This window comes from Tachysurus vachellii, chromosome 6, assembly GCF_030014155.1.
Source record: "Tachysurus vachellii isolate PV-2020 chromosome 6, HZAU_Pvac_v1, whole genome shotgun sequence".
Lineage (NCBI taxonomy): Eukaryota > Metazoa > Chordata > Actinopteri > Siluriformes > Bagridae > Tachysurus > Tachysurus vachellii.
The window spans coordinates 23357614-23368860 of NC_083465.1; the positions used below are offsets into that span (position 1 = coordinate 23357614).

The 11247-nt window shown below is 38.6% G+C and overlaps 1 protein-coding gene across 13 annotated transcripts; it reads right to left on the minus strand.

The window, feature by feature from the left end:
- Positions 1-14: 14 nt before the first annotated feature.
- On the minus strand, positions 15-8356 carry scoca (short coiled-coil protein a). 13 transcript variants are annotated; one of them, XM_060872999.1, is made up of 5 exons: positions 8085-8349; positions 3439-3510; positions 3257-3337; positions 2373-2552; positions 15-437 (listed from the first exon to the last, which is right to left on the minus strand). In XM_060872999.1, exons 1-4 carry the CDS (start codon positions 8146-8148, stop codon positions 2410-2412), a joined length of 360 nt encoding a protein of 119 aa, XP_060728982.1. In that variant the 5' UTR covers positions 8149-8349; the 3' UTR covers positions 15-437; positions 2373-2409. The 13 variants fall into 13 exon arrangements, with proteins under 13 accessions (XP_060728982.1, XP_060728985.1, XP_060728986.1 ...); XM_060873002.1 differs by having other exon boundaries at positions 15-2552; positions 3257-3334; positions 3439-3529; positions 8085-8356; XM_060873003.1 differs by having other exon boundaries at positions 15-2552; positions 3257-3334; positions 3439-3507; positions 8085-8355.
- Between the last annotated feature and the right edge of the window lie 2891 nt (positions 8357-11247).

The following is an 11247-nucleotide window of genomic DNA, read 5'->3' on the forward strand; positions in this document are numbered from 1 at the left end:
GTACAACACAAGACTCGTACCAGGCAAAAGCAATTTATTAACACAAAGGTCTGAAATAGTACAATTTACAGGCAAGGCTTTAATTACATTGGCTGTTTGCAGGCTCAAGTTAATACCTGAAAAATGCTCATATACAGTATTAAAGTACATTATAAAATAAATAATGTAAAGCTCTGCTTTGTCTACATGGTTTGCAGAAATCAAATGCAGCCACAGATCCACAGTACTCTGTTGGATCAATATCGCTCAACGCGGCCGCCGTTTCCATTTTTATTGTAAAAGCCAGACGGTCCATTTACTGTCTCGCATCCTCACCTCTGCTGTCCTTTCATGTGTCCAAGCTAAAGCAAGCCATCCTTTCTACACTTCACTGTTTCACTGTTCAACTACTCTCTTTCCAGCTCTTGCAATAGTTGTATTTCTTCATTCTGAAGATGCTGTTTAAAAAAGTAAATAAGACGTGAGTAAACAGGATTAACGATCCTGACCTAGCAAGTCAATGTTAACCAAGCAGGGGTTTGACTCCTGTCTCTTATCTGTGAAACAAAGATGACAGCTAACACCTGAAGTCCTTTTGCTCAACTGGAAGACAGAAAAAAACTGTACCTAGTTATGAACGTAGTGCTACCTTTGTTGATTGTGATGGTATCTGACATGGGAAGTTGCTACACAACCTAGACTAGCTCTCATTTATTAACCATCACATATGTAATTAAAAATCTACTCTATCAAAAAAAGTATGTGGCTCTCATGGAACAACATTCTCATCAGAGAACAAACTTCTCACACAGACACCTAGCTCTATAAGCAGATACTTAGGGCTCCTGTGACTTTTATATATTTATTATACTTTATTTATTATACTTTGTACACTATTGCCAACAGTATGTGGACACCTTACCCTCTCTTGTTGAACATCACATGGAACAAAGGCATGGGAAATACAGTATAACACTATTATAACATGTCCTGCTCTTCTGGAAAGGATTTCCTCTAAATTTGAAAGGTGGCTGTTGGAATTTTGGTTCCTTCAGCCACCAGTGCATTAGTGATGTCGGATGAGACGGCCTGGCAAAGTTCATCCCAAAGGTATTCAGTGCAGTCGAAGTCTGTGCAAAAATAATCTCCCAAGCGGTGTCATGCTGAAACGTGTTTCGTCCCTTATTTCCAGTGAAGGGAACTCTTAATGCTACAGCACAGAAAGGCATTCCCATTGTGTGCTGTTAATTTCATTGCTGCAGGTTAGAAAATGCCCACATATGGGTGTGACCGTCAGATGTCCACACACATCTGCAAATATAATGTATATTCTGTAATAATCTTTTGGAGATTATAGCGAGTTCATGGTTAGTCCCATGAATCAGGATGTCATAGAAGGCCACCTTGTGGTGTGGAAATTGTATTTGACATGGCAATACAAAGTATTGGATGTCCTGATGAACAGGCTTGTTCTATATCTAACAAGCATGCATTCATGCCAGTGGTGTGGGTTGCTGAGGGGTAAAGCTTGGGGCTACTAATCAGAACATTATGGATTCAAGGCCAAAATCATCAAGAATGGCTCTTAACCTTCTCTGCTCCAGAAGCGCTGTATCATGGCTGACTGAAGCTAGAAAGTTTGTACTTTGTATTTCTTTGTACTTTTTTATAAGTTACAATTAAGACAAATAAGTGACAATTAAGACATTGTATTTGACAGGGCCCAATTAGGATGTCATGTATGGACCCTGAATATTTAACCAGTCCTTTAATATATAAGCAGGACCTTAGCTGTGGAGGAGCCATCAGTACTACTGAAATTTTACCAACTCAACCTGTTATTGCAAAAATACACCGAATACAGTATAAATTTATTGTCCATGATAGTTCTTCATCGTTGCCATTCATTTGCCAATAATAATTAATATCAGCTTCTTAAATCATGCATGTCTCTTTGGAAGAATAAATAATGGCACCTCATGCACGTTCAGGTTAATTGTCCTGTGCAGCAGAGTACAAGGCATGTCTCTTCTGTGCTTTCATCTTTAACATATCATTATATAGTGACAGTAACAAAAATAAACAGGTCATTAAAACAAAATTGTGGTCGCCCTCTAATATATATATATATATATAAAGAAAAAGGTTGCACTGTTTTATCAAATGGGTTGTTGAGAAGCTGCAGTGTTTTAATGCTGTCAGTATCTGACCACAGATTGAAAATGACCTATGTAAGAGAGAGTACATCTCTCTGCATGAGCATTATCCATAGCCAGTCATGACGATAAGGCAGTGAATGCAGAGGTAAAGAATGAAAAGTTTTTCTAGAACAGATAAATTCAGAGCTCAGCATGGGTGTGCATATGGAAGCCTGAACGTTGGTGCATACTGGCCTCTAGGTTAAAGGATGAGATAGCCTTCTGCGTGTGTTTATTTCCGTTTGCTCTTGGTGTCGGTGGTCTGAAACACGCTCGAGGCTGACATGAGGTTCTCGATGTACTGGCCCAGAACCTGGTTCTCTGACTTCAGCTTCAGGTTTTCCTCCTTCACGGCATCCACCCGAGCCGAGAGATCTTGATAGAGAGGAGGAAGGAAGATTAGGTCCATTAAGATGAGAGCGAATCACTAATGGTCTGAGTGTCTGAGTCAGAGTGAATCACCAGAGTGAATTACAGTGGAGGAAAGACATCACAGCTGTGTACCATAGGGTGTGTCCCAAACGCCAGGATTTGACAGAGATGCACTTATTAGCTTTTATTTCGATTTGTAACCACTCACGATTATCGAGACTACAGAATATGTTCAACCAAAAATACTATCATTAATTTTTACTACAAAAACGAGCGGATCGTTGAATTGTGTCAGCAGAGAGAACGTCTATTTGAGGTCTCATTATCAGAGCATGGAAATAAATAACGGATGAATTCCAGCTTCCTGTATCCTTATTAAAGATGTATACTTTGAAGAATGTGATTGTTTCTGTCAGCTTGGATCACACTGACTGATGAGAAGCAGAATGTGTAATTTTCCTTAATCGCCAGCCTATTGTTAGAGGATAATCACCGGATAATCTGACACGGAGAACACGCTTCTACATCCATCGTACAATTCAGGAACAAATTAATTGGGATCATCTCATACAGTGTGACAAGTACTGAACTTGCACGGTCTAAACCTGGCTTTTTGGATTTGACCAAGCCAATAATAAATCATGTGAGAGAAATGCTGACTGTTGAGAGAAAAATACTTTGAGAAGTGCTGCGTCTTTAACTTTTACCTTCTAGTGTGTGTTGGAGCTCCAGCACTTGGTTAATGAGGCGAGTCTTTTCCTCCACTTCAACCTGATTCTCCAGGTCTCCTTATTGGACAACAAACACAAAAATAAATACATAACTACGCTGAAATTTTCTTTAAAAAAATAAAATAAAATAAAATTGAAGTGAATTAATGTGAATTTACCATCCATGGTACAGTTCATGGTGGATAGCAGGTCCTCTGGTTTGGGCTGCAAAGCTGCAGAGTCACGGTCTGCTAAAATAGACAAGAATTTCTGTAACAAGACAAAATAGAAACGTAGAGGTTTTAAAGCTCTTTGTAAGATGACGGGTCTTTAAAACGACATAGGGAGTCTGTAGTGCGAGTTTTTTTAGTCTCAACTTCGAAAGAGAGGCTGATGAAGAGACGACTGAAGAACTTCATGTACTTGTACATGTGTAATGACAATAACGTTGAATCTAATCTAATCTAATCATGCGGATGTGTGGTATAAGCAGGATGCTGTTAATTAGGTGTATGAAAATGTTAATTAAGCATGATTTATTTTCCTACTGCACGTCGCACCGTGTTCTATTCCTTGAACAGTTTAACTTTAGACACTTGTAGAAAAGCTTCATTTTTCAGACATAAATAATAACGAGTAATGATATGCAAATAAACCAGATTATATTCAGTGAATATGCAGATGAGTTGATGACGTCATCTGGCGACCTTTTTGAGCTCAACCTAGTTAATTTCCCCCTGAAAAGACCTGAAGTGAATGAACTTTTTTCTTGTCCTTTTTTTTTTGTATTCCTACTGTTAAATTTTTTTTTTTTTTAAATCCAGAAAAAGCCATTAAGTTCGAAATAAAGCCACATATTGCTAACAAGCTAAAAACAAACATTACACTCAGGCTAATATGTTGCTAACTCTTACTATTTGTTGTTGTTGGAATTAGCAAAAAGCTTAAAGTGTATATTACGTATCATTGTAAAGAAAATATTACACATTTCTATCTAAGATGAGTATTTAACCGTCGATATATATATATATATAATATTCATCCAAACTAAACCTAAATCCAGAGCTAACTTGCTAACACTAGCTGTGCTACTGCTAGCAACCGTTACTCGAGAAATAATGAAAGAAAATACATAAATCAGTCACTGAGTGAATATAACATCATCTTACCGTCTGTGATCTTTATATAAAATGGCAATTTCACAGTGATAAGTAAACAAATAGCCGTCAGGAAGGATCTTCGTACTGATGACTACACACTGACTCCTGACACTGAGGGTCTGGGTGAGTTTTTAGTGTAATACCAGATCTGACCACAAGAGGGAGCCAAACAACAAAGCGTCAACGTTTAATACTCATGGCTGAATCCTAAATTTATCATGACTTCCTATGTAGGAGCCTTACACAGATGATAGAATAATTGTTTATACACCGTATCTAGTGCACTTCATCTCTAAATCTATGGTGTTTAAGATCCACCTTTGGCTCCTCTAAAGATTATGGGACCATCCTTAGTATTTTAATATAATAAGATAATAATTCAGAGTTATCAGCTTGCTAGACTATTTAGACATAATTTAAAAAGGTACAGATTTGTTTACACAACACTTGACTGTACCCCCCCCCCCCAATATTAATACATTTTAATCGAATATAATCAATAATTATGGATTTATGATTGTTGCCTTGATTCAAACCAAACATTGAAGCATTTCAGACATTTTTCTTTGTGTATTTTGTTTTGGTTTTTAACTGCAGGACTGGGACAGAGGACACTGAATGACAAAGAGTTTTAGAGGTTTTTTGTCTTATTAAGAGAAAAACAGTGAGTTTCATTTAATTAAACTATAAATGGTTAAATGTTTCATTCAGTGAGAAATTAGAATTTTTTTGTCATATGGTTGTGGTATAAAAGGGTCACAGGGACTCCTCTCATAGAGACATGTTCTCATTCTCAATAACCTGCCTGGTCCATCTCACACACACACGCACACACACACGCACTCAGACACACGCACACACACGCACTCATGCACACACATGCGCACACACACACATACACACACATACACATGCACGCACACTCATACGCACACATACACATACACACACACACCTACTGTATACACTCACACACACACACACACACACACACACACACACACACACACACACACTCATTCATACCTATGAGCTCTCATGCATATTTAGTCCACCTACTGCATGTTTTGGGAGATGAGAGGAAACTGGACAAGCCGTGTACTCATGAGGAGCACATGCACACAGACAGTAACCTGAGCTCAGGATCTAACATGGGACCCTGGAGCTGTGAGTCAGCAATATAACCCAATGCATCACCATCAATAACATGATCATATAACATAATAAAGCTGACATAGGAAGTGTTATATAAAATCTCATACTGACAGACACCTAAATTTAAAGCTATATAGAGATTTGTGGGTGGTGTAGCTGTTAGTGTTGCAGCTTCCCAGATCAATCCTGAGCTCTGGTTTCTATCTGTGTGAAGTTTCACCTGTTCTCCCTGTTATTTGTGTGGATTTCCTTTGGGTTCTCTGGTTTCCTCCCACCTCCCAAATACATACCAAAATAAGTGTGTGAATGTATCCCATCCAGAGTGGATTCCTAAGTTACACCCAGTATTTCAGGGATAGGCTCTGGATCCACTGCCTCCTTAACCAAGATGAATTAATGAATATACATTCAGCCTTTCAGACATCAATGTAGCAGTGCTGCTATCTTCACTTAGAGATTCACTCAACAAATTTAGTCACACCAGACCACCTGTCCAAACAGGAGCTTCTCGTGTAGATTTACATCATTTGACAAGCTGCACTGTGATATGTGTGTGTGTGTGTGTGTGTGTGTGTGTGTGTCTGTGTGTGTGTCGAGTGGACAATGGGGAGTGTATGGTTAAAAAGGCTAGATTCTCCACATGACACAAGAGTACTCCTCAGGCACTGACCCTCAGGGTCTACAGGCTGCAGCTATGTGATCACATAAGATGATCAGCCTGCACCAGACTCACACTCTACAGACCCCATATGCTGCTCCAAGACAGAGAGAGAGGGGGAGACAGAGAGACGGAGACTGAGACAGAGAGCGAGAGAGACACAGAGAGACAGATAGAGAGAAAGAGAGATGCTTGTATGTGTGCTTATGTGTGTGCATATGTGCGTGTGTGGGTTCTTGTTGTGTATGTGTGAGTGTGTATGTGTGTGCATGTGTGTATGTATGTGTGTGTGAAGGCAATGGGCCACTGAATGGAAGGTTTTGAGTTCATATCCCAGCTCCACCAAGCATGCAATGCCGGGCCCTCGAGCAAGGCCCTTAACCGCCAATTACTCAGTTGTATAAAAATTAGATAAAATGTAAGTTGCTCTGGATAAGAGCTTCTGCCAAATCCGGTAAATGTGAGAAATGTGAGAAAGAGATTGTATGAGAGAGATAGAAAGAAAAGCACTGTGGTGTGAACAGAGAATTGTAATATTCCCTTCTACTTTATAGACACGTTCTTGCTACATACAGACCTGTGACAAGTGACAGGAAAAATCTATGAGTAAATCATAGCTTCAAATCAATACAAATTTGATCTGACTGATCACTTTTATGGGGGCACGGTGGCTTAGTGGTTAGCACGTTCGCCTCACACCTCCAGGGTTGGGGGTTCGATTCCCGCCTCCACCTTGTGTGTGTGGAGTTTGCATGTTCACCCCGTGCCTCGGGGGTTTCCTCCGGGTACTCCGGTTTCCTCCCCCGGTCCAAAGACATGCATGGTAGGTTGATTAGCATCTCTGGAAAATTGTCCGTAGTGTGTGATTGCGTGAGTGAATGAGAGTGTGTGTGTGTGCCCTGCGATGGGTTGGCACTCCGTCCAGGGTGTATCCTGCCTTGATGCCCGATGACGCCTGAGATAGGCACAGGCTCCCCGTGACCCGAGGTAGTTCGGATAAGCCGTAGAAAATGAGTGAGAGTGAGTGAGTGATCACTTTTATCCTCTGGTGAACATTTCTATCCTGAAATGTGTGGTCTCCGTGGATGTTGGATAACAATGTTAGACACTTCCTACTGCCGGCGTTAAAACATCTGGTGTTCATGTTATCTATACAGTTCCAGAGAGGTGTAAAATTAATGGTGAAGCACATTGAAACTGTTCTGATGGCTTGTAGTGTCTGGAGTAGCTTAGTAACACAGTTTGTGTTAAGTTCTTTTCTTTAATTTGTCACTGGCTGTCAACAATGTAACCAAACAAGGATATAAGATGTAGTCTTTGTTATCGTGACAGTTAAAACACACACACACACACACACACACACACACACACACACACACACTCACAGTGAATGAACAGGAAGAACCAGTGCCACCTACTCCATGTACTCTCCTGATGGTATGCTTTGCAGTAAGCAATCACGAGGATGTATACTCTATATGCAGAGTCAGCAAATTGTCTCTGTGTGTGTGTGTGTGCCTCTGTTAGTGTCTGTATATGAAGGAGAGTGGAAGAAAAAGCCACACCAATAGGTCTTAATATAATTTCCACTCCATTTTATATCCTAATTATGTTGTATTGTTGTTTTTGAGATGTATTTAATAGCCTGCAAATATTATTGAAGCCTCTTGCCATGTGGAAAGTTCACTTTACCACCACAAGATGTGCGTCAACTGGAAAAACCCACATGCTCATGTCGATAACATACTCTTTGTAATGCGGGTGTGTATGTGTATGTTTATGTTCAATCGGATGTTTCCTGTTCATTATAACCCAGTTTCTGAGCTCATTCTAAGACATGCAGAGCCCTTACCTGAGTCATCAGCCAGTGGGATGTTGGTGAACATCCCGTCTTCATTGTCCATTTCTCCCTCCATTTTTCTGAGCGTGTTTGTCTGATCCAGCAAAATCAGTGCATCCTCTATGGTTCACTATAATTTATTAAAGCATCTCTCCAATATTTTTTGTTGTCTAACTTACTGTGCTCTTACCGTGCTGTACTCTGCCTTTCACACACACACCCACACTCACTCACTCTATCGTGGCACACCTGAAGCCGTTGGGCCGCACCCTGTCAATTATTCAGTGTCTCCACAGCAACAAGCCGGACTTACGAGGTGGCTCAGGTGACATTGCCTCGAGGCAACCACACTGACAGGAGCAAAGAGTTCAAAGGTCACTCTACTTGTTTTTATGAGTTTAAGTCACCCTTCTGCAGCAGCCTCTCACACCAAAAAAGAACAAGAATAATTTATTGCTTTATTGAGTGAAACATTAACCACAGGAGCAGCTCATAACACGTCCAACATCACTTTCTTAATTACTGAGCACTTTGATCACTGAGAAGGGGTCCAATTCATCTTCATTTACGGCCTTTATTATGATCAGGACATGCTAATATCAGCGTCCCAAATTGTTCCCTGCTGCCTGGTAGAAAATAATGGACTGTACACGCTGTCTAGTGCACTATATGGTGGAGGTTAATCATTCAAAGTCAGGTTTTAAAGACCAGCACGACATTTGAGACAGTATACAATATGTCCAGGTGTTCAGAAAAAAATGTTTCCAAAGAACCAACAAATCTAAACTTTTATATAAATGTTTAAAGAACTTAAAAGAACTATAGTAACCTTATATTTTGTAAAATTATATAAAAATGCCTTTAAATCCGAACAGCTAGCTAGTTTGTTGGATTATAAAATCATGAGAAAATGAATAATAATAATAATAATAATGATGATGCTATATATGTTCCTATTTTTTCTTTTCAGGCTTCCTTTTTTCCATGTTTTCATTTGCCCCACCCCCAGATGAAGTGGAGTGGCTAAGCTCCACCCCTTTTCCTTAAATAGAAATTCACAAGGCATGAACATCTGCAGCACATTTGGTGTGAGGATGGGAAACGATGAGGAAGGCGTAACAAAGTTATTATTATTTTAATTGCAATTTTTACTCATGGGCAGTAGAGGGCTGTAAAAATACATACTGCTGCTTTAATGGAAGGCCTTTATTGATGTATAGACACATTACTATATAAAAGCTCCTATATTTACCAAATCTCATTTTTGCAAATGCAAACTCGCATTATATTACACTGATTTGTCAGTGTATTGTGAGCTGTAAAAGGCCTTAAAGAAAATGTTGGATGATTTACAGTACACAAGGAATGTGTGTACAGTGGGCATTAAGAAAATAGTAGTCATAGTAGAAAATACTTGGGAGAACGCTTTGATGTTAATAATAATAATTACAATTAATCAGCTGTTAAGACATATAACACATTGCTGATAGTTAAGAACACTTACCAAAAAAAGTAAAGCTGGGGAAAAAAGTAACATATTTTTAAAATTATATTTTACAAGCAGGCTGGAACAGTCAATGGGAGCTGATATGTGTGATGATCCTGGCATTTTAAATAGGATTATATAGAAGACTGTGGTTAAAATACCCCATCTGTAAATGAGAGAGAGAGAGAGAGAGAGAGAGAGAGAGAGAGTATGTGCTTGATGGTCTGTGATGGACAGGCATCCCACAGAATGCATGTTCCAGTCTTGTACCCAGTGTCCTTTGGATTAGCTTCGGCTCTCTAGCACCAGTTACTGAAAATGAATTAATAACCTAAGCCTGTGTAAAGGATTTTACCCAAGAATCTATTAAAGAACATTTGAATAGTTTTAGCATTCTGCTACGAATGCCTGAATGGTTTCTGCATCTTCTAAATGAAGTAAGCGTTTCAGAGCTGAAGAAAATCACTCATAGTAAAAGAGGGTGCATTATGGAGAGTGTAAAATTAAACATGAATCTAAGATTGCCAACATTACAATAACACCATCAGTGCAAATGGAGAGATCAGTGCGCAATGTCGTAGCACCGCCTGTCAAAGGCTATTATGAGTGGTTGAAGTTGAATAGTTATGAATTCATTAAACACGTCCATTTTGAATTACTTCCCAAGCACATCCATTTTGAGCCCTATCAAACAAACAAATCGAGCTGTAATGAGCTCAGGCCTCAACAAGCCTCACAGGACTATGTGTACCATCTAGTGAGAGCGCTCACTGTCGACTGCTGTAAACTGCAGCAACGACAACATGTACGCACACACACACAAACACACACTCAAATGCATGAACTCAACAATACAGGTTTAGCTCTAGCTTTAATGGGCTTGCAAATGAATGTTAATGATGCTGATACACTGAACAAATGAGATTAATGACACACAGATTACACTCCCAAACAAGCAGCCAGAGAGAGAGAAAGAGAAAGAGAGAGAAAGAGAGAGTAAGTGTGACACTCCACTTGAAAGACTGAATTAATACCACAAAGTGATAGCAACTAAAAATACATTTATCTAATATTTCTCATTAAAATGTGAAATAAAATAAAATAAATATAGGACAGAGAGCCTGCAGATCATGTAGCCTATTCTTTCTAGAAAGTAGCAAAATAAGACCGGTTTAAGCTTGAAATAATTAAAAATATCTAGAAAATGGGTTAATATATTTACTGATATATTTAATATGATTTATTAACATGTCATAAGGAAAAAATAATATACAAATGTAACTATATAAGATATTTCTACTGGATTTCTCTGCATGTCAAACACAATGTATAACATTTATTTCATAAGAATTTTTTTAATGAATTATATGATTATTCTATTATTTCTAGACATTTCTGGACAATTTACGTTAAAATGGTCTTATTATTAAATGAACAATTGATTGAAATTGAATTGAAATGAAATTGATTAGTTTGCTTCTTAAAAATAACTTAAAATTCACAGAAATGCAAGATACAAGATAGCATGCATCTGATTGTTTTAAAGACTAAGTATATGCATAAAGACTTGTTTACTTTTAACTGAAGTGAACACTATAGTTTATTTTCTGTAAACATTAACTTAGTTCACTTAAAGCTTTATATTTACATCTGTTACATCTACTGCGTTTCTGCTTTTCCTCGGTTAAA

Bases quoted from the DNA above. Each gene is read 5' to 3' on its own strand.
- scoca (XM_060872999.1), bottom strand. From the start codon at position 8,148: ATGGAGGGAGAAATGGACAATGAAGACGGGATGTTCACCAACATCCCA. The intron at 3,338-3,438 runs GTAAATTCACAT...TTGTCCAATAAG, and splicing joins CATGAACTGTACCATGGATG to GAGACCTGGAGAATCAGGTT. The intron at 2,553-3,256 runs GTAAAAGTTAAA...CTCTCTATCAAG, and splicing joins GCTCCAACACACACTAGAAG to ATCTCTCGGCTCGGGTGGAT.